General features: G+C 47.4%; 2 protein-coding genes across 2 annotated transcripts in view; both read right to left on the bottom strand.

Annotated features, from left to right (window-relative positions):
- LOC130142145 (uncharacterized) overlaps positions 1-25,977 on the bottom strand; it is a 438,873-nt gene that overhangs the window by 44,968 nt on the left and 367,928 nt on the right. The window lies entirely within an intron of this gene.
- LOC130142109 (spermatid-specific manchette-related protein 1-like) lies at positions 17,613-25,845 on the bottom strand. The gene is given in 11 exon segments (XM_056323555.1): positions 17,613-18,879; positions 18,978-19,015; positions 19,017-19,192; positions 19,731-19,806; positions 19,917-19,943; positions 19,946-20,030; positions 20,569-20,699; positions 20,701-20,712; positions 22,137-22,207; positions 22,210-22,271; positions 25,784-25,845. Coding segments are annotated over 11 exon segments (903 nt in total). The 3' UTR covers positions 17,613-18,716.

Here is a 25,977-nt window from a genome sequence, read left to right as displayed (position 1 = left end):
TGTCTGTCTTGAGACACTTCAGAACCCCCAGAGCAGCCCAAGCCCGTTGAAGATGTGAAATGGCACCCAGAGCCTTCTCCCCAGTATGGGCAGATTCCCACAGAACTTTTGAGAAGGTATCAACAGAGACGTGAACAGACTGTAAATGACCAAAAGGCAGCACATGTGTGACATCAGTTTGCCACAGATCCAAGGACTGATATCCACATGGATTAACCCCTCGTGGAAACATCAGTCCGGGACCCAATCACTGACACTCTGGACAAGCAGCAATGATGGATTTTGCATCCACAAAAGATATTTTAAATTGATGGACCAGTGCCCGAGCCCCCTGATGAAAAAAATTGATGAGACATGAAGGCCTGTCGTATCAGATCCAACACTGGAGGAGTCCAAGCAGGAGCTGCAAGAGCATTCCCTTCACAGACAAATCCTGGCAATCCAGTGTGACTGCAGATGTGCAGGATGTAATATCTATGTGTATGTTGTCTCACCATCACCCATAATGTTTTTAATTAAAAAAATAGTCGTGGTGAATTTACCTCCTTAAGCAGCACACAGTCAATGCGTTGTGCAACATATGCAACACAAGCGGAGTCTGTAAAAACGTTTACAGCACATCGAGAAAACATTTTAAAGGTAACAATGACAGCACTAAGTTCAACCAATTGGGGTGATCCCCGTGTTAAGTGTATCAATTCTTGCCATTGCTTCCCATCATACCAAGTGACCACTGCCTTTCCCGAATTCCCAGAACCATCTGTAAAAGACCGTAGGGCCTTGCACTGGGCTATCTGCTGCCAGCAGCTTTTGAAGTATTTGTATGTCTGAATAAGTTCGTAACAATTTATGACCGGGAAGATAATAGGATATTTGTCCCTTGAATCCTTCCAGAGCTAACTGAAACAGTAAACTGTTTGCCAAACACCAGCTTACATAATAATGTTCAATGGGAATTATCAGATAATTGGGATCTTGGCCCGTGAGCTGAACGTACCATGTACATCCTTTGGTGATGATTTTTGATACTAGCTCAATCCGAGTGCTCACTGTCTTCTGTGGCTGTACAGATAAAAATAACCATTCCAAGACATGTAGCAGATCCTGCCAGCACTCATTCCATTGGCCTATCATCCCACAGGATTGTTGGTTCACAATGACAACATATAAACTTACCAGAGTTCATACATCTACACGGTGTACCCTTTTTTGCTGCAGACCATTGGCCACCCTCTCCAGGGCTAAGGTGGCTTCTTTAGTTAGTGATCGGGGAGGCATCAAATCAGTGTCACCCTTCAATAGATCAAAGAGTGGTGTCAATTGGTCTGTTGTAAGGCCCAAGTATGGCCTTACCCAATTTATGGCCCCTAATAATTTCTGCAAATCATTTAGGGTTCTGATATTTACTCAGAGCTGGATAAACTGTGGCTCAAGCATTTGATCTACCTCTTTAACTCCCAAGTATTTCCACAGGGCTTGTTGTTGAATCTTTTCTGGAGCTATACATAGCCCAAAGGTGCCCAACGACTGCTGCAAAACTGGATACGCTTGCTGAAGTTCAGCCTTATTTGCAGCTGATACAAGAATATCATCCATATAATGACAGCAATACACTTGCTGAAATTGTTCCCGTACAGGTGACAATGCCTTTGCTACATACCATTGACATATAGGAGGACTGTTTTTCATACCCTGCAGCAACACCATCCATTGGCATCGCTTACAAGGAGCCATATTGTTTCTGCTAGGTATGGAAAAAGCAAATTTACATTTATCAGCTTCATGTAAATGATTACTGAAAAAACCAATCTTTTAAATCAATTACCAAAATGTCCCAGTTTCACGGGATCGTCATCAGGGAAGGCATGCCCAATTGCAGGGCTCCCATTCCCTCCATTACATCATTTACTTTCCTTAAACCTTGTAACAGGCGCCATTTGCCCGATTTCTTTTTTATCACAAACACAGGGGTATTCCAAGGACTATGGGAAGGTTCTAGGTGTCCTTATGCTAATTGTGTAGCCCTCCAACAATTAGTCAAAGAACATTTTTCCTCAGTTCCACCCAAACAGGGGTATCTGTCTTCCAAGTCAAAGGCAGAGTAGGTCTTTGTACACCCTCCATCACAGTGGCCCCTATTAAAAATCCTTCTGGGTACCAATGAGGACTCCCCATTATCCCAAAACATCCCATCCCCACAAGTTCAGAGGGACATCAAGCACATACGGACACATCATTGGTGTTTGGCCCTCAGGGTTTCAAACTTGCACCATATACTGACTTTGGACACTGTGTCACACCACCCACTCCCACCAATATGAAACCTGCTGAGCAGACAGGCCAAGAGAAAGGCCAGATGCACGCAGATATAATAGTTGCATCTGCTCCCATGTCAATCCTTCCAGTCACCCATATTGCGGAAGGAGTCCCTTTGGCAAAGGTGATTTTACAGGTTAGAGTTGGTCGAGCATTTTGTACGCTCTGGGTCCAGAAAATTTGTGGTGTTCCTGCTGAACCAAACCCTTCTCTGCCCCAGACTTTGTCATGGGTGCAAGTTAATTATGCCCGCAAAGGAATTAATTGTGCAATCCAGCTACCTTCAGGAATTGCCACAGGTGGGGGTGGGTCCACACCATTGCTTGAATCTGACCCATATAATCAGCATCAGTGACTCCTGGTAAGACAAACCAACCTTGTAATGTTACACTAGAACATCCAAGCAACAGTGCACTCAATTTATTGCCAATGGGTCCCACAGTATTCAGTGGGACCTTATGTACTTTATCATCTTCTATTGTGATGGCAGTTGCTGTGGTAACATCCAGTCCAGCACTCCCTGAAGTTTGGGCTGCAAGTTGGCTGCATAAGCCTGGAGTTGTTGTGGAGGATTCGTTTGTATCATTACGCAGTTCCTCCTCCCATTTCCCTGCTCTCTGTTGCCACCTGCAAGTAACTGCCCTTGAGTGTTAAATTTAGATCTACAGTATTTTGCAAAGCACCCTGGTTCGTTACATCGACGGCACACCAAACCAGAGCCATCAGCCCTTCCCAGCCTCAATCTCTTTGGACAGTCCTTCTTTAGGTGACCTTCCGGCCCACATGTGTAACAACGGCAAATGACCCTGACTGCATCAGCAAAGGTCTTGCCAGACGCTCCATTTGGAAGGCAGCGGTTCCTACTGTCCCACATACATCCTTTAATTCTATTAAAGTGGGATTGCGATTCACCATGCCTGCAATCACCTTTCTACAATCCTCATTTGCATTGTCCTTAGCTAATTGAAGTAACAATGCTTCCTCAGCTGTCCCATGCTGTATTTGCTTATCCAGGGAGTCTCTCAACCTATCCAGGAGTGACACTTACCCCTCATTTGGACCTTGCCTTATTGTGGTCCATGACTGTTGTGGAGCAACATGATCTGGGACCCACAATAAAGCTTGGAGAGCTAACTCTTTCCCCTGCTGCAGGACTACAGGATGTAAGCGAGCTTGTAACTGAGGAGAGTTAACCAGAGCTTCCCCCATCAACTAGGGAACCCCTGCCCCAAAACGTGGATCATCCTGGGGGTATTCTAAATTCATCAATGATTGCTCATTTGCCAAGCACCTCCAATTTGACTCAAATATTAACATTTGCATAGGGGTCAATATAATTTGCACAATTGAATGGCAATCATGAGCAGTAAGCTCTGCTGCGAAAAGACTATGTAACAATGATTGAGCATAGGGCGAGCCTATTCCGTACTGTATACGGGTTGATCTTAATTCTTTTATCACTCCCCAGTTGAAAGGATCCCACTCAGGGGGAGCATTACCGTCCCTTTGAAGCACTGGACAGGCTAACACCCTGCCCCCCATGGCAGTTGCAGCATCAATATCCCTTTCCGCAAGTGCTTGCTCCCGCATCTTTTTCCAGAATTTACAGCATTGGGACCAGATCCTGCCAATTTGGACTGGTTATTGAACATGACCTGAGGTTTCCTCCAATAAGCCTATCACAGGTGGCTCGGGATCACAGTCAGGCAACGTGACAATGACCGGATCTCCCCGCCACCCCAACGGGAACCAATTCTGCCTGCTTGACCCAGCACCGCTCTGCTCCTCCTGCCAGCCCCGACTGCTTGAGTCGGGCAATGGCAGAGAATCTGGCAGCACCAAAGGTACCTTATTGGGCATCATCTCTGCAACCAGGGATGTGACTGCTTCAACTGCAGCCTTTGTCTCCCTGTCCACTTCCGATTGTTCTAGTAAATCTAAGACCAATCTCTACGTTGTCAATGACTCTGGAGCAATTTTGTCCCCTCTCATGGCAGCCTCAAAGAGTAGCATTGCAGCGCTTTGCCATATCTGAATGCTGGAGACATTTTTCCCTGTAACTGGCAAATCCTTTTACACCACCCCAGCAGAGGTGCCGCCTCATCATACTTTATACCTCTGTTTTCAAATATGCCCATTAGCATTGTTAATGTAGGGTTTGTGTCTCTGTCCACTTCTGATTGTTCTAGCAAATCTGTGCTCAATCTCCATGTTGTTAACAAGGCTGTAGCGGTTTTGTCTCCCCTCGAGGCAGCCTCAAAAAGTAACTTTCCAATGCTTTGCCATGTCTGAATGCCAAAAAGCTTTTTCACCATAACTGGCAAGTCATACTTTTTACACTACACTAGCAGAATTCTTATTGCCATTTTACACCTCTTTCTTTTTCCAAATATATCCATAAGCATCACAAATATAGAATTTATCTCCCTGATCCACTTTTAATTGTTCTAGCAAGTCTAAGACTAATCTCCATGTTGTTAGCAATGTTGTTGCAATTTTATCCTCCCTCAAGGCAGCCTCAAAATGTAGTCTTCCAGCATTTTGCTGTGTCTGAACACATGAGACATTTTTCAGCTTAACTAGCACATCATTTACTTTGCACCATCCTAGCAAAGTTCCTATTGCCTTCTTGTTATACTTTATGCTTTTTTAAAAAATATCTATAAGCATTATTAACATAGAAGTTTCTTCTTCTGCACCCATATCAATTAGCCCACATCTACACTAGGCACCAAAAGTTGCCAGTTGAGTTAAGATAGACAACAAATGTTGCAATACACCCACATCAATTAGTCATCAGCAGCTCACCTCTCACAGTGCCTGCTACAGGTCACAGGTTCTCCCACTTGTCTCAGCTACATTGGGCACAAGTTGTTGTATTCCAAGTCCAACTCGGCCTCACACAGGGCACCAATTGCTGCGGCACAAACAAACTAGCTGGCTGGCTGCAACAAGGCTTTTACCATCGGTCAGATTCCACTGCCCATACTGTTGCTCCTTCCTCCCAAGGTCAGACCACACTGCTCCTCCTCCATCTGACCACCTATCCCACAATCCTCAGGGCTATTTAACCACTTAGCAGGAACAAGCTACAGCTGCACAACATCCATGACAATCAACCCACTGCCTTCCAGGCAAGGCCACAGCTGCATGTTATCAATGCTAATCAACCCACTGCCTTCGGTCCGCTACAGGATACAGCACAGCTTATATACACTTATCAAATCATTAGTCAATGTCTGAAGTTTTTAGAAGTTTCCTTTGGTCTTGTCAGTTCTGCAAATCCATCACCTGACTCTGTCACAGTTGATTCATCTATTCGGTTCCAGTCTCTGCCTCATTTCCAAGGTCCTCCCTGGACCATGATCTTCTTTCTGCCTGCTTTAACTCACACAATCCTTCAAGCACACTTAGTCTTTGAACAAGCAATTCCTATTCACATATACTAATTTTTCTAAAAACACCTGCATTTCTGAGAGCACCTGTGTACACAAATTGATCATCTATTGTTTCTCTATTCTCCCACTGATTAACTTGACTGGGTTTTAAACCAGCCTTGAATTAGGGCTATACAAGGGCCAAGGCCTGGTTCTACCATTTAGCAGCTTCAGCACTTTAATTTTTTTAATTCAAAATACATTTTCTTTAACACTGTCCAGTTGACAAAGAGCAGTGATATAGTGGCTTTGGTGGGCACCTGGCACTCAGCCAAGGTCAACCCACCACAATCCTTTTTGGTGCCCAATGTGGGTGTCATGGTTTAACCCCAGCCGGTAATTAAGCAGCTTAAGACTGACGGGGTCCATGTGCACCACAGGGCATCTACTTGATTTTGCCTCTTTGAATGGGATTGATGTACGTGTACATGGGTTATTATTCTTTCCATTTATAAGAGAAATTGCATATGCACATTTATTGTAGCATCCTTCTTGTAGAATCTCTCCAGATTTTTTTTGGAGGGGATGAGAGAGTGAACAGCTGGATCACATTAAGGGCAGTAGGGCTGTCTGCAGACAGAGCAGCAAAGATGAGGGCAGAGAAACAGTTGTAGCAGGCATATTGTTGCAGATTAGTTAGAGGAGAAATAGAGGGGCAGAAGGGAAGAGGTGTATGAAACATTGTAGCTGACAAAGGCCCTGGTAAACAGTAAAGCCTTGAAGAAAGACTGGAACAGAACAATTCACTGGAGTTCAGCAGAGAGCTCTGGGCATGAGGGAGTGTGTAAGTGCATGAAATGGAGGGAAGGGAGGTACCAGTCAGCAAAGTGCAGGAGCAAAGCATGGGCACATGAATATGACCATAATGTGGCATGACATTCACCAGATGTACCTAGTCTTCCTGTCACTGCAATTTGCTTCATTTGTTATGCCACCCCACCAGGGCTTTACTGGCCTTCCCAGCCCTCCACTGTCATATATGCACCTGTCCCGTGACAAGTTACTGGGTACCTATGTACCTTGCAAGCCAATAGACACACCCGCTCACATCTTGTGTTGCACACACTACTCTTGGCTAATACGCCTTCAAATAAAAAAGTCATGAAGTAGGAGGCTGTAAGGTAGCTGAATCATTTTGATGGACATTATCTGGCCGTCCTTTGGCCACTCCAAATTTCTACAGTACCTACAGGTCTGATAGTCTAGGAAAGTGAGCTAATCCTGAAGATCTGCTTCTACACAAATAATTTTACTTTGTAATGAGAATGGGCCAAAGCATTTGGAATCTGAATGGGGTTTTTTTGCCTGAAGCAGGAGACCAGAGCTGCAAATTACAGGTTCCTTCTTTGCGCTGCCCTGACTCACCATAATCTGTCACCTCAAATATAAGAAGCAGCTCAGATATCTCCTGCTTATTTCACTAGGTTGTGAGGCAAAACAAATTAAGCAAAATATTGAGATTCTCTGATAGAAGGAGAGAAAAATTCAGGAACTGAAGTAGTGATTAGAATAAAAACTACCTGGCCTAGTAAAGCCTAACCCTAGCAGGCAGTACCACAGCAGTGATAAGCTGGTGGTCTTTTCAGAGGTGTCATTACACAGCATGTATTACTGTCATCACTGTTCTCTATGAAGCGCTTAGCTGGTTTAAAAGAGAGTGATGTCCCCAAAAGTGATTTACACCTTATTCCTGAGGCTAACACCAGCTGAGTTGACAAGGCTGTCTGCTCAGGTGTTGACATATTTGACAAAATCAACACAGAAAAGGGCAATAGTATTAAGTTTTCTGGCTTCTCAGAGCCCTGTGTACTTAAATGTAGGTTACACCTGTTCCTCTGGCCCACTGCAGGGGAATGGTTGGACTTGATGATCTTAAAGGTCTTTTCCAACCTAAATGATTCTATGATTCCCCAATTCTGAATTACCCAGGTGTTACTATTTCTGTAACTCCTTCTAATGTCTCCATAGGTAGATGAGTTTCTGTGTATCACTCAAGGGAAGCAAGTAGAACCTGGTTTAATTAACGTAAACTAGCTCCAGAACAGACCACAGAATCTGCAGACAATATTGGATAAATATTTTTTCTGTGTTTGATTTATTAATGATGAGCCTTAAACTGTACCTAATGGTTAATTGAACTTGTTCTGACTATTCAGTGGTGTGTGTTTCCCCCTTTGTCTTCTCTGTGCTGCACACTCAGCTCTTAACTGGGAAAGGTTACTGTCTGCTTATTGAGTGTCAAGGCGGATCAGGGTTCTATTAAAGAAATAGTGTGTAGAAATAACACGTGTTTCTTAAAGGGAAGGAATTTGTGCTGGTATAGGAAGTTCACTGCAATTCTTGGTTTTTAACTGCTATCCTTATGCGCAAAGGATGCTCACAGCACCCTGAAAACTTCTTGTTGCTTCTCTGAGGTCTTAAAGGATCCTTTAGAGACTAGAGCTCAGAAAAACACAGAAACTTTGGTGTGCCACAGCAGGAGAGCGGAATAGATGAGGATGTCATCAATATTGTGTGTCCTGGCAATAGCAAGGTCCTTGGTTAGGTGAGGATACCCTGGTAGCCTTGGACACAGATCTCAGCCAAGCATGAACAGAGGAACATCCAAGGAACCCTTTTCCTCTGAACCTGGGGACAGTCTTGGGTCCAAGTATAGCAGCCAGCATTACACCCAACTGTGCGCAGCAGAGCCCCAGTATGCCAGGCACAGTAAGTGATGCAGCTAAAGCTCTTAATGTGTCAGTTACAGAGATGTACTGCATGAAATGGTAGAGAAGAAGTAGGATAGAAGCAGCAGCAGCAACAAACTAAGCACATTTTTTTGCCCAGTTAGCAGAGTCAGACTTCATCATGTCCATTGGTTTCAGTTTTGTTGTGAATCCTGATTTAGGATCCTGCCGACTATGCCAATTTGTCATGAATGGGTGATTCAGACTGCTTAAAGAACTACTGTCAAAGGTATCAGCAAAAGGTTGTAGGACTAGCAATTTGGGAGAAAAGATGAATAGTACAAGTGAGACAATTATACTTTGTATAAGTTGATTTGAGAAACTGTTTGACATATTAAAAGACATTGTGTCTTGAACAAGGCTAGCATATTTAATTTTTAAAGTGATGCTGTCAGGCATAGGTAGTTTGAGTCCAAAATGGAGGCCACTTTTCAAAATGAAGATTTCCAGGTTTTGCTTACAATTAAAAAAAGAATCCCCAAAAAGAGTATCTTGGGCTTAAAGTCTCTAGTAAGCCCTAGCATTATTTTTTATTTTTTAGTTCACTAAAAGAATGTAATTTTTCATTCCAAAACTATTCACAAATTTATGTCTAATTTACAAGGTGGTTTTGGCTATAAAAAGTTTGGGAGGCTCAAGTCACAAAACAGCTGTGGCTTTTTTAGCTATAGACTTTCAGCCAGAACATGGAAGACTCAAGTTCAATTCCTTTCTCTGCCTGAATGCTTTAACTACCAGGCTGAAATGGGGCTTTATGCAGCCTCTGATCTATGGAGCAGGGCATGAAGCAATGACAAAATGAGAAAACAAAACTTTGACATAGATATTTCTGTGCAGGCAGATGTTATGTTTTTCGTGCCTCCCAGCTCACATAGCTGACTCACTTCCATCTATGTGCAGAAGAGCTCTGATACACTACAGTCCTTGGACTTGGCTTGAGTTCTTTGGGTTTTGCTATACTTCATTGAAAAGGGATGATCAATAACACAAGGAGGTGATTTTAGCTCCTTTGTTGCCAATGTTCTTCTTTCTAACTGCAATTAAACATTCATGGGTTCCTGGGAGTTTCCATCTCCCTAGAAAGTGGTGTCATGGCCACATTAGAAAAGGCTATGGCTGCTTTGGGTCTCATCAACTAGATGAATTAAAACATCTCCAAGGGGTCTCTAGGACATTCATCTGACCTAAAACCACCCTGTAATCTCCTGTGCTGCAGGGCAGGGCAGAGAGAGAAAGGGAAAAGGGCAGGAATAAAGGGGAAAAAGACAGTGCCAGCTGTCTGTATTTACCTGGTAATGACTATCAGAATGGAAATGACCAGGATAATGTGGAGAGTTGTAAGAGAAGTGGAAAGGCTTCATATGAAACTTTCTCTGTGCTAGTAAGGAATTATATCAGTATGGCTGAGCTGGCAGTAAATTGCCTGTAGCATCTAGTGGGTACTTCATTCCCAACCTGTTTCTTTTCTCACCTTAATCACCTTAAAGAAAACCTTTTTCACCATGAAGACAGTCAAGCACTGGAAAACTTTTCCCAGAGAGGTTGTGTCATCTCCATTCTTGAAAGTTTTCAAAACCTGACTGAATAAAGCTCTAAGCAGTCCAGTCTGATCCCATACCTGATCCTGCTTTGAGCAGGACGTTGGGCTAAAAAGCTCCTCAGGTCCCTTCCAACTTGAAGTATCCTATGGTCCTATTCCTAGTTAAGGCTCCGGTTATTTTTTTAGATGTCATATACTTTCTACTCACTACTGAAAAAGCCTATCTAAAACCTATCTAGTTATTCTCTTGGGATCCCAATGTAAACACAGTAGAATTTGCAGAGGTAGACTTAGGTAACTTGTGTGCACTGGCACAAAGCAGTTCTCTTCCATAAGCACTGGTATATCTACTGGTAAACAAGAGAAACCAAATTGCTACTTGATTTTCACTCCATTACAAATGTTTTGCTTTTTCAATTTTAATTATTGCTCTCTGTTCTTTCTCTTTAATTCACCAAACCTCCTTGATTGTACAATGATTGAATTTAAGAACATGTTAAAACTAATTTTCTCCTTTGCTTTTTACCTCTTACTGAGTCCAGTGCACAGACATGGAAAATTGTTCTTTTACAGATGTGTTTCCTGACTTGCATTTTATCCATGGTACTCAATGCTGAGTGATCTTTTAATACCAGCAAGCAGCTGATTTCTTATACCCACCATGTCCTAGCAAAACAAGGGCATTCACGGAGTATAGCAATGGAATATTACAAACCAGAACCAAATGCAAGATGGTTGTGCAAGTGTTCGTGGGAGGTGTGGTGCAGGTGACAAACAAGCAGCCACTAAGGCAGCTGTATAACAGCTCCATTTCATAGACCAATTTGAGCTCTTCTTGGCATTGGTGGGGTCTCAGACAGCCATTGGAAAAGGCACTTGTGGTTTAATCCCAGCTGGCAACTAAGTACCACACAGCCCCTCTTGCTTGCTCCCGCTCCCTCCCTTGGCCATCAGCATGATGGGGAGGAGAATCAGGAAAAGGTAAAACTCATGGATTGAGATAAGAATAATTTAATAATTGAAATAACATATTATAATAATAACAGCAGCAACAACAATTGTAATGAAAAGGAGAGAGAGGGAAAGAGGAATAAAATCCAAAAGGAAAAAAAAAAATCACCCAAGTGATGCACAATACAATTGCTCACCACCCACTGACCGATGCCCAGCCAGTCCCCAAGCAGTGATCAGCAGGCCCCGGCCAACTACTCCCAATTTATATACTCAGCATGATGTTCTATGGCATGGAATATCCCTTTCGTTAGTTTGGGTCAGCTGTCCTGGTGGTGTCTCCTCCCAATTTCTTGTGACACCCCGCCCTTCTCTCTGGCAGAGCATAAGAAACTGACTTAGTATAAACATTACCTAACAACAAGTAAAAACTGTGTTATCAACATTATTCTCATACTAAATCCAAAACACAGCATTGTACCACCTACTAAGAAGAAAATTAACTCTATCCCAGCTGAAACCAAGACAGTATCCACCCCTTATTCCACACCATTTACATCATGCCACACCTTAAAATACATCATCACCTTCCCTGTCTTGATATAAACACAGATATCATTCCCTTAGTCTATGGACCATCCCTCTAAAAGTCCATTGAGTTCATTTAATCCATGACGTTGGGCTCCATCTGTCATAACAGTCTTTGAAGGCAGGAAAGATGGTGCAAGGTATTGGATTCTTGCATGTTGAAGCCAATTCTGATTCTGTCACCACTGTGCTGGTCTGGTTTCATCAAAGTTCATTCTTTATTAACGTGGCTATCAGAAGGGAGTCTGGTTCAGATCTCCAAATCCAGAGCGGCAGAGATGGGCACTGCAACATGCCCAGTTTAATGATGGGCATATAGAAGTGAGAATATTCAGTGTTGTCTAGCAATAAACATCACACAATTTAATTCATTGACTGTTTTCACCCTAAAATCAAGTTCTCTTGAGACACACATCAAACTTCCCCATCCTCCCGCATTACCCACCAAGTGCACCCAGGTCCCTGAGTAACAGCAATCCCACAAATGGGGTTGACTTCGTTTGAGGTAGGAATAACCCACACTGTTTTCCCAAGCATATTTTTTTACATGCACTACAGGAACTTTCTCCCCTTCTACAGTATGTAAAAGCTTTGACTGGGCAGGGCCCTTTTGATTGGCAGATCCTCTAGTATTGACTTACCAGGTGGCTTTTGCTAGATGAGTATCCCAATGTTTGAAAGTCCCACCACCCATTGCTCTCAGTGTAGTCTTTAACAGTCCATTACATTGTTCAGTTTTCCCAGAGGCTGGTGCATGATAAGGGGATATGATATACCCACTCAGTGCCATGCTCTTTGCCCAGGTGTCTTATGAGGTTGTTCTGGAAATTAGTTCTGTTGTCTGACTCTGTTCTTTCTGGGGTGCCGTGTTGCCATAAGACTTGCTTTTCAAGGCCCAGGAGAGTGTTTCTGGGCAGTGGCATGGGGCACAGGGTACGTTTCCAGCCATCCAGTGGTTGCTTCCACTGTTGTAAGCGTGTGTTGCTTGTCTTGGCGGGTCTGTGGGAGTGTGATATAGTATAAATAGACCTGCCAAGCCTCCCCATATGTATATTTCAGCCATTGTCCTCCATACCAAAGAGGCTTTATCTGCTTGGCTTGCTTACAGTACATTTCACATTCATGAATGACCTGCGTGATAGTGCCCATGGTCAAGTCCACCCCTCGATCACAAGCCCATCTATATGTTGCATCTCTTACTTGATGGCCTGAGGTCACAGGCCCATTGAGCTATGAATAATTCACCCTTATGTTGCCGACCCAAATCTACCTGAGCCACTTCAGTCTTGGCTGCTTGATCTACCTGCTGGTTGTTTTGATGTTCTTCAGTGGCCTGACTCTTGGGTACGTGAGCATGTACATGATGTGCCTTCACAACCAGGTTCTCCACCCAAGCAGCGATACCTTGCCACAATGCAGCAGCCCAGATGGGTTTACCTCTGCATTGCCAATTGCTCTGCTTCCATTGCTGAAACCACCCCCGCAGGGCATTTGCCATCATCCATGAGTCAGTATAGAAGTATTGACCATTTTTTCTCATTCAGCACTGTCCTAAGACAGTTGGATATCTTTCACTTCTGCAAACTGGCTTGATTCACCTTGTCCTTCAGCAGTATCTGCGACTTGTCATAGGAGACTCCATATAGCCGCTTTCCACCTCCGATGCTTTCCTACAATATGGCAGGACCCATCAGTAAACAGGGCATATTGCTTCTCATGTTCTGGCAATTTATTATACAATGGGGCTCCTTCAGCATGTGTCACCTCTTACTCTGGTGACATTCTGAAATCTTTGCCTTCTGGCCAGTTCACAATCACTTCCATGATTTCAGTTGGAATATAGTGGGCATCCAATCCGCTGTATTCCCAACTCCAAAAACCCAAGGGTCGACCTCAAGTCTCCCCTGGTGCCTCTCTCCCCAGTGCTCCCACGGGTGTGAATCTCACTCCTGCTCATCCCCAACCTCCATGACAAACTGCCCAACAGTGGGACCCAGTACCTCATTTTGCCTCCCAAGATCCTCTCTTAAAAGATCCGATTCAGTGCTTTGGGATTTGTCCTGATTTCAGCTGGGATAGAGTTAATTTTCTTTTTAGTAGCTGGTGCAGTGATGTGTTTTGGATTTGGTGTGAGAACAATGTTGATAGGACACTGATGTTTGTTAGTTGTTGCTAGGTAATGTTTATCCTAAGTCAAGGACTTTTCAGTTTCTCAGGCCCTGCCAGCAAGAGTGCTGGAGGGGCACAGGAAATTGGGAGGGGACACAGCCAGGACAGGTGACCCAAACTAGCCAAAGGGATATTCCATACCATATTACATTATGCTGAGTATAAAAGCTGGCGGACGAAAAAGGAAGAGGGGGCATTATGGCATTTGTCTTCCTGAGTAACTGTTACATGTGATGGAGCCCTTCTTTCCTGGGGATGGCCGAACACCTGCCTGCTCGTGGAAAGTAGTGAATGAATTCCTTGTTTTGCTTTGCTTGCATGTGCAGCTTTTGCTTTACCTATTAAATTGTTCTCACCTCAACCATCGAGTTTTACATTCCTTTCTTATTCTCCTTCCCATCCCTCTGGGTGAGGGGGGAGTGAGTGAGCGGCTGGGTGGTGCTTAGTTGCCTAAACCATGACAGGAGTGCTCAACATTTTAGATACTGAGGCAGGCTGAAACCTGAGCCCACCCCAGCACCCAAGTGCTACAAAGAGACTTGGGGAAGAAATAGGAAGAAATCTAAGCACAGCCCTCCAGCACAGCCATTGAGTCACCACAAAACTCCAGGTACTGGCAACTCCAGAGAGCAGCAGATGGCTCTCGGAGCTGGGCTGGCAACTTGAGACTCCAAATTTCCACCTGTATCCAACAGTGCCAGTGATGCTGGCCACCCTTGGGCCAAAACCAATCATCAGTCTCTTAAAATGATTGCTGGCGGCTCTTCCACATGCATATCCAGCCATGCAGACACAACCACCCCACCTTCACCCCCTGCTGGACTGCGGATGCCTGCTGTGCTGGGCACTTGCCCTTTGGGGTCCACAAGTATCCCAAGAGGGAGGGGAAAAGGAGAAAGGATTTGTGCCTTCTCAAACAGCTCTGGCTGCTCACTGCTACTGCTGGCACTTTCTGATGGAGGGGCTGTCCCAGAAACCACTCCAAACCCAACCTGGCACATTGCACAACACGCTGTGTAAACCCATCTGCTGAAGTTTCCATTGCCAAACATCTGTCTAGCGGTAAAAGTTGAAGGTGCACGTTGCAATCAGAGCCAGGGACACATCTCAGGGCTCCATTAATCTTCTCTGGATGGAAAGACCCCTACCCATCTGTGCTGGTTTTGGCTGGGATAGAGTTAATTTTCTTCACAGTAGCTAGTATGGGGCTATGTTTTGGATTTGTGCTGGAAACAGTGTTGATAATACAGGGATGTTTCCATTACTGCTGAGCAGTGCTTACACAGAGTCAAGGCCTTTTCTGCTCCTCATACAGCCCCACCAAGCAAGTAGGCTGGGGGTGCACAAAAAGTTGGGAGGGGGAACAGCCAGGACAGCTGACCCCAACTGACCAAAGGGATATTCCATACTATATGATGTCATGTTCAGCATATAAAGCTGGGGGGGGGGGGGGGCTGCTCAGGAGCTGGCTGGGCATCAGTTGGTCGGTGGTGAGCAATTGTTTTCATTTGCATCACTTGTCTTTCCTCGGTTTTATTTCTCTCTGTTATTTTCCTTTTTTATTATTACTATAATATTTTATTTCAATTATTAAACTGTCTTTATCTCAACCCATGAGTTTTCTCACTTTTACCCTTCTGATTCTCTCACCCATCCCACCAGCAGGGACTGTGTGAGCGGCTGTGTGGTGCTTAGTTGCTGGCCAGGATTAAATCATGACACCATCACAAGAAAAACTTGCACAAGGCTTGCACTCCAAAGGTTAGGGTGCAAGTTTGCACTGACACCCCTCCCTCCCTGCGGGACTTTGCGAGCAGGCAGGCGTCACTGCCGGCTGAGCCTGGGGCCTGCGGGACGGGGCACCCCCCTGTCCACCTCCAGCCCCCAGACCCCTCCCTCCGGGAGCCGGGTAATCCCCCTCATACCGGGAGATGCACACCCCAAACTTCCCCCGGAGGCTGCAGCATCTTTTCCCAGGGGGCAGCCCCGGGAGCCGGCAAACTTACAGGCGACGCTGGGCCATAGCTGTGCTCTGCGCGACACTGGGGACAGAGCAGGGGGCACCGGGGATGAGCGCACCCGGAGGTCCGCAGCGGTTCTGGTGTTGGGTGCATCCCACCATCTTGACGCTCCCCGCTGGGAGATGTAGTTCAGCCCCCACAGCTCCCCGGCGGCCGCAGCACTGGTGGCGGCGGTGCTGCTCCGGGAGTTGGAGCCGATGGGGCTCCCCGGGGATTGGTACTGCTGGGGATGCCCAGGGGCACTTAGGGGTTGATACCTTCCCCTGGGGCTGTGCTGGGGTTTGGTGGCGGTGGTGGTGGGCGGCCTGCACTGGGATGCCCTAGCTGCCAGGGGATGGAGTTTTCATGGGTCTTTCCCTGTCCCTAGTGGTGTTCAGGTGCTGCTTGGGGTGGGCACAGCTTGGCAGCAGTGCTGCCCCATGGGGACATGGAGACCCAGATGGCTCCATGCTAGAACATCCCTCCTGTGAGTACCACAGTTTATATTCCAAAGCATGTGTGGGAGGCTCTGGGTGGTGTTCCCTGCTGATACTGGGCTCCCAGATCTTCCTCTGAGAAGGGCATTTCATGACTTCATTAATTAAGTGCTGCTTTCAATTCCTCCTCCTTATTTAGTCCATGTCAGTGCTCAGCCTCCCAGATGTTTGGCAGCTCCTCCTGGATAACTTGACAAAAGCAAGCACATGCTAATCAGCTCAGAGTGGAGTTGACAAATACTGGTATCAACAATTGCTTTTATTTCTGGCTCTGTTACTATGCTCTGAAAGCTTTTCCTTGTGTGCCAGGTGGTGGCAGGACACCAGACCCTGAGGGTTGTTAAAGTGCACACCAAGCCAGCAGTCACTGAATTTTATTCCCCTTCCCTGGGGACTTCCCCAGCTTGTAGGAAAAGGTCTGAGGGGAATGGTTGCTCAAGCCAGTTTTAATGAAAGTTCATCTTTTCTCTTCACCAGTGCTATGAGGCAGAGTAAGCCTCCAAAGCAAACTCAGAGTGGATGGTTGTAAGAGTCAGTCCAAAGAGAACAATATTGTCTCAACATTGCCAACAGAGACCTGGAGATGGAATGTGGTCCTCATGGACACCAAGACACAAAGACCCTGGGAAAGAGAACTGTATGGTACGAGGAGTACTATGCCGCTCCCTGCTACCTGGGACTGAAAGGTACAACTAAAATAAGGCCACATAACCGCTGTCCAGAAGATGGATCACAACCACTGTCGTAGCAACAAACCAGAAAAATTGAACTTCAGGTGAACTTTCTCCATTGTAATATCATTATAATACAAAAACACTCCTCCTGGTCTGAAGCTACTCGCCTCTAAGGCAAACCACGCCTCAGGCACTCCTCTTTGGACATGGGTGGTAACCTTGCTCAAGAAGGCAGAGACTGGCAACAATCCATGGGCCAGAGGAGGAGCAAGGTGTGTTGCTTGGCATAAAAGATGGCTCCTTAGCAACCGAACTTTGAAGATCTTCCCCACGAAGGATCACGACAATCGGAAGGACTGGTGGGATGCTGCCTGGTCCTGGGACTATAGGGACACCTTGGACCTGTGGTGGTAGCTATAATCCTCTTTCCTTTTCTTTTTACTTTACCTTTTCTTCCCTTCCTGTCACTCTATTTACTGCATGCCGCTTTACGGGCAAACAATAAAGTTGCGCTGTTTGATCAAAGCATAACCCCTTGGTGTGGTCGCCTTTTTTTTTTGTGCCTCAAGATCATAGTAAACGAACCATCATGAGTCCACTGAGTGGACCGTGACAATGGTGTAGCTGTCTCTCTGGACTCCTGTCTTCTTGAAGTGGTTTGTGTCCCACCTAAGAGAGGAGATAAAGTTAGCAGCCATAGGAGGATGAAACTCCAGTGAGGAAGAGCAGAAAACATGCTTCTGGCTGCCTGCATCATTTAGGGGCAAGAAGCAGACACACAGCTGCCCCCATCCACTTTGGGGTGTGTCTTTGGGTGCTGAGACCAAAGCAAAGCCCAGAAAGAAGAGCTGAAGCTCCCTGGCATTGCCATCTCAGTCAGCTGCTTCCAGTGGGTCTCCCACCCTGCAAATGCCCACTCACCCTTGCACTGTCATTTACCTAAAACCTTCATTCACAGAGCCATGCAAGTCCAAGCAAATCTGCCTGTTTCTCAGCAGAGAAAACCTTGAGAAGCATCTCACCAAAGCTTGGGCATAGGGACATCTACAGGGAACCCAGCACTCTCAGTTTGTTCTTGTTGTTTGGTTTTAGCTTCTGGGCTCACGAATTTAAAGCCAATTGCATGTTTTCTGCAAGCCTGAAGCCTAATTTTGGACTGTGGGGGTTGATGTAGTAGCAGAGTGATGACTAAGCTGGTTGAACAGCCTCTCCTTGCCCTTTGCTGCTTCCTCAAGGCTGTTCCAGGAAAAGAGCTGCCTCAGCAATGGAGACATCCTAAAGGTAAACATGTGGGGATTAAAAGGTGCTGCTGGACCTGCAGCAGGTAAGGGACAGGGCTGATTACTGTGGGAAGAACACTGTGACCAGAGAACAGGTTCTTGGATAAGAGCAAGTGATGATGACAGAAAATACAAGAGCAGCACAGGAAACACTGATGTGGCCCCAAAAATCTGAGAGATGCTGAGCTATATGCAGTCAGGCTTAGGGGTGCCAGCAAGATTTCAGGTGCCATACAGTCCCAAGGATTGCAGGATAAGACCGAGAATAGAAACGTCTGCCCTGGGAGTAAATTTGGTCACTGCTTCTCTGCAGGTGGCAACAACACACTCCAGAGCCCAGCATCATAATGGCATCCAGTCATGTCCATTTATCCTGTGAGACGGAGGTGCAGCAGCTGCATTGCTGCCTGTGTGGGCAACATGATGGGACCTGTTACCCCTCAGGGTCCGCAGCCCATATCATCACCCCCAGAATAATCCTCTGAGTAATTTTGCATGAAAACCTAATGAAAAGAGACCTAGTGGCTGGCTGGTGTCAGGAAAAAATAATAGGCTTTTCCCCCAGGGCACCCTGCCTGGAGCACTCTCCCCATTGAACCTGTCTGCACCTAGGGTTTGTGTACAGGGAGGATGGCTTGGGGTGATGTGTAGATGCACAGACCATTGCTGTGGGGCTGTAACTGCAGCACAGGATATTCATGCAAGAGACAGCAGAAGTAGGGTGAGCAGTGGCCTCGAGAACAGGTCATGTGCATCCCAACCCAACCCATCCCATCCCATGGAAAGCCATCTCAGCTTTACAGCCCTCTCTGCTAGCATGTGGAGATGCCTTCTGAATGGTGGGGCCCCCACTGATGTAGTAGCCCATCCTTCACAGGCAGTAGTGGTGCCCAGAGCAGGGGCTGTAGTAGCCCTGGAAGGATCCCCTCCCCATCACAGTATACACAGGCTGCAGGGACAGTGGCGAGAGCCGTGACAGCCTGTGCAGCATATTGGTGGCCACCTCCCTCTGCAAGCAGAGGGATGGCAAGGGTAAGGATGAGGAGGAGCAACCAGCCTGTCAGCTGCTGGCACGGCACAGGCACAGCTACAGCAGAAGCACAGGGGCAGGGCAATGGTAGTTTGTAGAGGAATTTTTAAAGGACTGAGGACATATGTTACCATTGTCCGTGTTGGACAACCCAGGCCTGATAGTTGAAGCTGCAGAGTAACTTTAAATTGTCCTTGGAACAAGCAGTGTGAGAAAGAAAACAAGCTGTGCACAAACAAGAAGCCAGGTGCAGAGCAAGTCCTGGGAACCAAGAAATCCACACACTGTCATTGGCACACTCTGATCAGGTGCCTGCAGCATGCTCACCGATCAGTGACACGGACGCCCGCGTGGCCAGAGACTCTTATCCAATCACCTGTGTGTAGAGTCGTGTGAGCGGTTGGTTTAAGTTATAAATATGACCTGTTTGTTTAATAAAGTGAACACAGCATGTAGCCATATTGGTGTGATTGTCGTGACTTGGCCGACTCTCCATGGGGGACCCTCTTCAGTAGTTATCAGATTGATTGAGGCAGGCACGTTTTGGGTGGCATGGCATGGGTATGTTGTGCAGGAAGGTCTCCATCCTTGTGTCCTGCAAGGAGCAATGGCACGCCTTTGCAGGATTGCCACTCTTTCTCTGCAGCGCCTGAGGTGCTGGCAGCTCTGGTTTGAGGGGGTGGGGCAGGAGGGGCCAGACCCGACCTTGGGCAGGAGGGGGAGGTAGGAGGAGAGTGCTTATTCCAGGCTGTGCTGTTGTAGGGACCCATTCTCCAGGGGATGTATTTGTCTTCCTTGACAAAAACTGTTTTGTACTTCACAACATGAAAGCGACAAGCAGTGGTGTCCTGTGGTACCAGAGATGCAGGGGATGGCCAGAGCATCCCGACTGTTCCCCCTCTCCCCCAAATGCAGTGCCATGGGGCCAGAGGGCTTGTCAGAGGTGCTGCTCCCAGAGTCCTTGTTAAATTTCTGTATGGAGGTGACACCCACCACTTCCAGCCAATCAGTCACTCACTCATCCTTGCTCACACAACCTTGGTCCCTGGAAGATATGGTATGCCAGGAGGGCGTCCCCCAGGCAGTACCTACAACCAGGGGGTATTTAGGGGCCACCCGGGGAGCGAGCTCTGGGGATCTGCAGACATCCCTGGGACCAGGACAGTCTCAGTGTGGAGATGGGTATGGGCAGCCACATCAAAGCCACAAGTGCAGATGCTGAGGGAGGGCCTCTTCACCACTGTGGGGGGGAACACAGGATGCAAAAGGGGGGGATGAACAGAGCTGCTCCCACTACCCTCAGACCTTGTCCCCATGACCCATGGGGACATGCCCTGTGTGATGCTGGGAGGGGGATGGTTGGGACTTCAGCAGTACCTTCAGACCTGGCCAGCCAGCAGGGTTGATGGCATTCCTGTAGTACTTCTGCATCACTGCCTTAATCAGCTGCTCAGGCTGACATTGGCTTGCCAGATTTTGCACCAGGGGTCATCATTAATCCCTAGAGACAGCAGTGAGTGGGGAGAGATGCCCAGGCCATACGGCAGTGCCTGCCTTCGTGGGTGTTGGGGCACACGGTGAAGCCGATTACTGGGCAGGGTCTAACACCAGAGACCTGCCACAAGCGCCAAGCCCCACTCCTCTGTGGTGGGTGATCATGGGGGCTGCAGCAGCACCGTGATTTCACCCTGAAAAGCTTCCCACTCGCCCAAAGCTGGGGGATGGAAAATGGCCAGGCATCACTGGCTCCTTTCCCCCTGCACCCAGGGTGTCCGTAGGCATCTGGGAGCTTTGCAGAGCAGGATATGGGGTGGGTGCACTGGGGCTGCCAGGTATGGGGCCAGCAGAGGTTGAGAAGCGGGTTACAGGATAAAGCCAATTTCCTACAGCTGACAAAGCCCAAGAGGGCTGGGGTCTTGCAGGGCAGACAGGTACTCCGGTTGCATGAGCCATTTCTGTCCCTGCACAGTGGTGACATCCCTCTCCATGCTCTCTGCCAGCTCCCTTATTATAATGCACAGTCTAGCAAGGCTGCAAGAGATGAGCCAGTTTGCAATGTGCTTCACATTGGAGCCTGCATTCTTTTTAGCCCATGTGGGGAGAGCTGCACTTCCACAGCATGCGTGTGATGTCCCACAGACACCCCGCCCAGAGTGATAACACGGCTCAGGGATTCCTCCAGGACTAGGGCTGGGAGAGGTGTTGCAGCGCTCAGATCTCCCACCTGGCCCCTGTAGGGTCTCCCTGGCATAGAGCCCCCCCCCCCCCCCCAAGCTGAGCCAAGCCTGCAAGCTGTGTGTTGGAGCAGTTCTCAGAGCCACCTGATCTGCTCCCCCATCACCATCGTGTTAGGCATCAGCCTTGGGCTGAGCTATGCCACTCCTTCAGTTTCCCCTTCCTCATCAAGATCCTTCTCCCTGCACACTCTGAAACCTACTGATGGACAGGGCTAACGTGAGAACTTGTACTGGCAACCACCTGCCCCATAAGCCTGAAGCCACTGCAGGGTGCAGCTCCAGGAGACAAGAAGCCAGCAAGCACAGGCTGTGGGGTATTAAACATTTTGCAAACCAGGGAGCATGACCCCCCCCCCATTACAGCCGTGCAGCAAGGCACATCATGAGTCCCCATACCACCTGCCCGGCACCAAGCACCCACAACCAGGTTGGGGTAGAAATCCTAAGGCAAGGGTCCTCAAACTTTTTAAACAGGGGGCCGGTGCGCAGATGAAGTGGCAGGAGGTCATCTGCGGCTGCTTGGTTCCCCCCCCCCAACCCCCGGCGGGGGGGGGGGGGGGGGGGGGGGGGCGGGAGGGTTCTGTAAATACCAGGGGCCGGATTGAGGACCCTGGGGGGGCTGTATCCAGCCCACGGGCTGTAGTTTGAGGACCCCTGTCCTAAGGTTTCCTTCTCCTGTGGCATTTACTTGCATCACAAACTTATTTTCTTTCCAGAGCTGCAGTGGAGCCTGCTCTTGGATGGTCTTTTTGACCGGCAGTAGGAGTCAGTGTAAGTACTGACAGGGGTCTTGTGTTTTCCTGGAGGGTCCCAGGGTACCCCACTGGATCAGCAGCACTGCATGGAGCTGGAGGCTCCCAGCCCACTCAGGAAAGGGAATAGGGCCCTGGTGCTACTGCTCTACCAGCCCAGGGTGGTGCTTAAGCCATTGGTGATATCATAGTGTAAGAGAAGGGAGATTTGATGACTGTCAGCCCTGTGGCTGCACTACCAAGAATAACAGGTCCCAGGCTAGGGCACAATTGCTGCCTGCATGTCCTGATTTTGGCTGGGATGGAGTTAACTTTCTTCTTAGTAGCTAGTACAGTTCTGTGTTTTGGCTCTGATATGAGAACAATGTTGATAGCACACTGATGTTTTTAGTTCTTGCTGGGTAATGTTTATACTAAGTCAAGGACTTTTTGGTTTCTCAGGCCTTGCCAGCCAGAGGGTTGGAGGGTCACAAGAAACTGGGAAGGGACACAGCCAGGTCATCTGACTTGAACCAGCCAAAGAGGTGTTCCATACCATGGGACGTCGTGCTTGGTATATAAACTTGGGGAGTTAACTGGGGCCTGGGGATCGTTGCTCAGGTACTGGCTGGGCATCGGTCAGCAGGTGGTGAGCAGTTGTACTATGCATCACTTGTTTTCCTTTCTCCCTTTTCCTTTGGATTTTGTTCCTTTTCCCCACCTTTCCATTATAACTGTTGTTATTATTATTGTTCTTACCTTTTTATTCTATTTAAATTATTAAATTGTTCTTATCTCAACCCTCAAGTTTTACATCCCTTTCCAGTTCCCCTCCCCACCTCTCCAGGTGGTGGTGGTGGGGGTAATGAGCAAGCAGCTGCGTAGTGCTTGGTTGCTAGCTAGGGTTAAACCATGACACTGCATCACTCCATGGCCACAGCTGCACCCTCCTAGCTTTGTCTTGGCTCTGGGCTTCCTCCCCTCCTGCAGGCAATTAGCTTAACAATGGTAGGAAACAGTTTCAGCTGATCCTAGTCAAGATAATTTTATTTTGGGAGGTGCAGGATCAGTAGTTGTTTTTCCAGCCCCTCTCTCCCATATTTCCTTGGAAATCTTGCAGTAACCCAACTGTGTGCACACAGCGCTGCACCTGTGCAGCCAGGGTACAGCACCAGGCACTTCTGGCTCAGTCTGCTGGGGTAGCCAGGGGACTTACCACCTGCTCTGTCTGCCCTTTTTAATTAAAAAGTTGGATTTAGGTGACCCTGTGCGGTTCATTTGCTCTTCTGTCTTGAGTGCTGTGATGGGCTCTGCAGCTGGAGTAAGCAATCCTTATCTATCTCAGCACAGAGGCAGTCAGGTTATGACAGGGAGGGATATGCGTGAACCGGGTTTGCTTTTCTCTGAGATGGTGAGCTGAGCAGAAACCCTACTCTGGCTTGGCTTGTCACACAGTGCTGACTCAGAGACCCGCTCTGCTCCCGCCTCCAGCCCTGTGAGGGCTCGCAGAAGCCCAACCCCTCTGCTGCCATGTTTTTGGGGATGACCAGTGAAGACTCATGTCCATCTTGGCAGGGTGGATGCCAACCTGTCCTCCTGAAGGGCTGCTGAGCCCTGCTCTTTTTGTTGTGGGATGGTGGGGCTGGGCAGCCTAGGGCACCCAAATGCATCCAGGTAAATGTGATTAACGTGCTGTTGAAATGAAGAAAATCTGCCATTGATTTTTTTCATGCCCTGCTGGTCTCTGTTGAGCCAGGCTCAGGCCCTGTCCCCTCCTGGGAGCCGGGGGGGGGGGGAAGAGGGTGGACACAGGGATGTCAGTGATGCCTCTCCCTCCTCACTCCTGTGGCCTTGGGGCACAATCTGGGGAGCACCACTCTGAAGAGAGGTGGGGTCTGAGCCTCTTGGTTGGGGGGATGACTCACCCTGCACTGGGTCAGCTGTCAGAGTGAGCCAGTGGCCCCCCATAGCTGTCCCCTGTCCCCAGCAGTCCCTAGGGTTTCCAGCTGCTGATGTTAGACTATAAAATCAGTGCTTGATTCTTATGCCAACAGCTTTAAGGGGCAGGAATGACTGCAAGGCTGGAGAAAAGGTTATTTCACCCATCAATGTTGTATAGATGCAGCACTTCCTTCTGCTTCTGTAGCTGTCAGGAGGAGAGGTGTAGCCCAGGTGCAGGGGCTGGGTCCCACCCAATGTGCCTTCCTACTGCCTTGAGGAGAAGCCTTCCCAAATGCTGGCTGGGGGCTGGTTGGCCCCAGTGGGTTTAACTGTGCCATATAGCACAACTCCACATCAGCTGCTTCTACTGAGCCCAAGCAGCTGGTATTGGCCATGGAATGAAGGCTGCCCCCTCAATTTCAGTATCTGCGATTGCTGGGGGCTCAGATGAGATGGTGTGGTTCATACCCTCTCACCACAGTTCGCTCCAATGACAGTCTGGCAGGCTGTTTTTCATATGTATGCTGTTTAATATTAATTCTGTTACACTACACACAGACAGTAACAATGATAAATACTGCAATGGAAATGTTAAAAAAAACTATTATACATTTCATGTTTTTCAAAAAACCCCACATTTTAAAATAAATTAATGCATAAAACTGATGGTAGAAAAAAGACAACCCAAACCAAACCACAACACAACTGATCTGTTTAAGGCAATACTCTGCACAGATAGGAACAGTAGTACAACAGTGTGCTACATGTTCTGAACAGGAAAAAAGAAAAAAAAAACCATACAAGATGCAGACTGATGCTTCAGGAGTGAAAAAACTCCCAAACCCAGATAATAAAACCAATGGCCAAGTGGAGCATTAATACACTCTGCATGTCAAATGATTAGCAGGTTCCTAACATGGACTAAAGTCAAGCTACAACAAATTCATCTTCCTAATTAAAAGGTTATTCAGGTCAAACCCTACATTTAACTGTACTTTGCATTTGGCTGTTTCAGCTATGTTTCACTATATGCAAGGACAGCTGGAAATTCATCTCCTGCTCTGAGATTAACACAAAGGTCAGGAGACTTCTCCTCCTGAAAGATATTTCCATTAAATACATCCAAAAAGGATCTTACCTTCAGTGACCCCCAAATGTCTCCTGCCATCTCCTCCCCTGGGGCACCAGGCACCACATGGGGAAATGAGACCTGGGAAGCGTTTGCTTGGGTTGATTTTTTTCCAAGCTAAGGACACGAAATGGAAGTGCAGATCTGATCCGGACTCTGAGGAGTACTATTTCCCTGTCTGCCAGAAACGGCTACCTGGAGCCTGCTGAAAGCACTTTGCCAGGCTTCTCCAAACCCAGCTTGTATCCAGGCTCTGGATACAGCCGTGGTGTTTGCTATTAAGGTTGGTGTGAAGCTCCATATCTGCCCAGACAGCCAATTAAACCCAGTTATTAATGCAACCCAGAACTTGGCCACTGGAAGGTGGACAATAATCATAATGCCAAAAAAAATCCCCCTCTCCCTCAAAAAAAAAAAAAAAAAAAAAAAAAAGGGACAGTAGCCACTTCCTGCCAGTTTCTCCTGGTGGATCCCCATCAGCTGCCACCTACGCAAGATCAGCAGCGCCAGATCTCACCAACATTGACCCAGTACATTCCCAGTGAGGTGTACGTCTGCAAGGTGCTGCCAGGGGCCGAAAAAGCTTCTTGGGACATGGTTGGAGCTTCCTGTTTTGCCCTGCTAGAGTACACGGGGAGGAAGCTATGGTACACAAGGAAAGAAACCCAAGCGGAGTTACTAAAAATAAAGACTTGTGATGGCCATCAACTGTCTGGACTGCCTTGAGT

The sequence above is a fragment of the Falco biarmicus genome, chromosome W (genome assembly GCF_023638135.1).
Source record: "Falco biarmicus isolate bFalBia1 chromosome W, bFalBia1.pri, whole genome shotgun sequence".
Lineage (NCBI taxonomy): Eukaryota > Metazoa > Chordata > Aves > Falconiformes > Falconidae > Falco > Falco biarmicus.
This window is presented reverse-complemented; position numbering and strand designations above follow the sequence as displayed.